Below are 2,026 nucleotides of genomic sequence, written 5' to 3' on the forward strand. Positions count from 1 at the left end.
TAGTGTGTAACTGTTAATACAGAGCGTTATTAAATTTATTGCTAATGCAATCATATGGCACACTGACTTCTGAGGAAATTTTAGATGGCACTTATTAAATCCAGTTCTTTGTATTCTTCACGGCAAAGAAAGACATGGCTCAAAGTGGTCAAAGCTCAAACAAATGATCTTTATTTTACATTCCCGGGAACGGAGACCTGAACACACGAACACACAAGCTCAGGTCTGAAACCAGCAGTGCCAGCATGGTTATATATATATGTCCGCTGCACGTCACACACATTTTAAGTTTTGATCAAAACACTGCTTACTTTCACTTTCTGTCTTCACCTCATAAGCTCTGCAAAAGCATGCAGTTTCCTGTCAGCCTGCGACCTGGTTTACACTCAAAGTTGGCCCTCTCCTATTAAAATACATAAAACAATATAATCAAATAAGCACTAAGTATATATATTTAAATTCCAACACACTCATCATCAGAAAGGTTGCCTACCCCTGGTCTATATACTTCCCTCCATCATACAATCTGATACAATGAAACGGTAACAGTATGTATCCATGTTTGTGTGGGGATGGCATTTAAAATTTCCAAAACAAATTTAAAATTAAGAGCCATAATGGAGGTGAACTGAAGGTTTTGATTTGATAGTGCTGACAGAAAATCCTCATTGTAACTCTAGGAGCAGTGTTTTTAATTTTGAATAGTTTGAAAAATACAAACCACCAGTCACTCAGGTTATGTCTGTCTCTGCATCTCAGAGTTAGATGGCTCTTACCCCCCATATGGCTATGCTGATCTGCCACTGGACACCCTGCCGCTAGACCCCGACCTCCATGAGCCCTACATTCCTGACATGACTTATGATCCAAGACAGTCCTACCCTGAGCCACTCTAACAGGTAATCATACCGATGATGTTTACTTTCTGTCCAGGTTAAAGTGTTATTGTGAATGCACACACAGTTGCTAGTGGTCAGACCGAATATATAGCCATATAAGAAGCTCACTGTAAATGAGAAGAAGGTTATGCCCAGTATGTGTTCACCCACTGGTTTCTGGATTTTGCATTTTATCACATTAGACTGCCATGTTGTTGTCTTTTTAACCAGAAATTAGCGGATAACTTCCATAACTAACATCCATAAATTATACAACCCAAATGAACCCAAATGCAGACACAGGAAGGCAGGTGGAAGTTAACAAAAGGCTAGCCCTTTATTCAGCCGATGCAAAAAGCCATCGGCCAACAGGATTATAAGGACAAAACTAACTCAACTAACTCTTGGCAAGGAACCACACGGAAACTAAGACCAGGGAACTGAACAGTATGCACTGACCAAGGGGAGACTAAGATATATTGCAGTATTTAGAAAATCCCCTCTCACCCCTGCAGGGTACCCTTTATCCTTCAAGCTTGCATTGTCTGCCAGAGGCCTTGGAGCTTGAAGGTCCTGTGCAGTATCTTTGCTGTGCCAGGACTGTGTTCTTCTGGACAGAGATCTCACATGTTGCTCCTGGGTTCTGCCGGAGCCACTCACCTCCACATCTTCTTGAGTACTTCTCTGAGCCCTTAGTTCTTCTCAGTGAGAGCAGTTTTTTCTTCTGAATGTTGGAACACTGAGCTACTGGTTGTTTTGCAATCAATCTGGATGCTGGGTAGCGAAGAATCCATAGGTCCCTCATCCTATTTATGTAACCCCTTCCGCTGGGGTTACTTGCATAGTAGCATTCCAACAATTCCAAAAGCGCCCTATTTTAATCTCTTGCCCACCTGTGCCTTCTTGTTCCAGTAGCCCACTTCTCATCAGTGTGTTTCAACAACCCCAAACACACCTCCAAAAAGACCAGTGCCTTGCTAAATAAAGTAACTTGACTGGCCAAGCATGTCTACAGACTTAAACCCTATTGAGCAGCTGTGGGGCATCCTCAAATGGAAGGTGCAGGAGCACAAGGTCTCTAACATCCACCAGCTCCATGACGTCATCAAGGAGGAGTGGAAGAGGACTCCAGTGGCAGCCTGTGACGC

The 2,026-nt window shown here is 42.8% G+C and overlaps 1 protein-coding gene across 1 annotated transcript in view; it reads left to right on the forward strand.

Moving 5' to 3' along the window:
• Positions 1 to 899, forward strand: part of LOC102214474 (junction plakoglobin-like) — a 105,254-nt gene extending 104,355 nt beyond the window's left edge. The window contains exon 17 of the mRNA XM_005751157.1: positions 760 to 899. Within this exon, the coding sequence (XP_005751214.1) occupies positions 760 to 896 (137 nt within the window). The 3' untranslated portion in view covers positions 897 to 899. The remainder of the gene's footprint in view (positions 1 to 759) is intronic.
• Positions 900 to 2,026: the final 1,127 nt, after the last annotated feature.

Source organism: Pundamilia nyererei, unplaced genomic scaffold, assembly GCF_000239375.1.
Source record: "Pundamilia nyererei isolate P.nyererei 1_Seehausen unplaced genomic scaffold, PunNye1.0 scaffold00302, whole genome shotgun sequence".
Taxonomy (NCBI): domain Eukaryota; kingdom Metazoa; phylum Chordata; class Actinopteri; order Cichliformes; family Cichlidae; genus Pundamilia; species Pundamilia nyererei.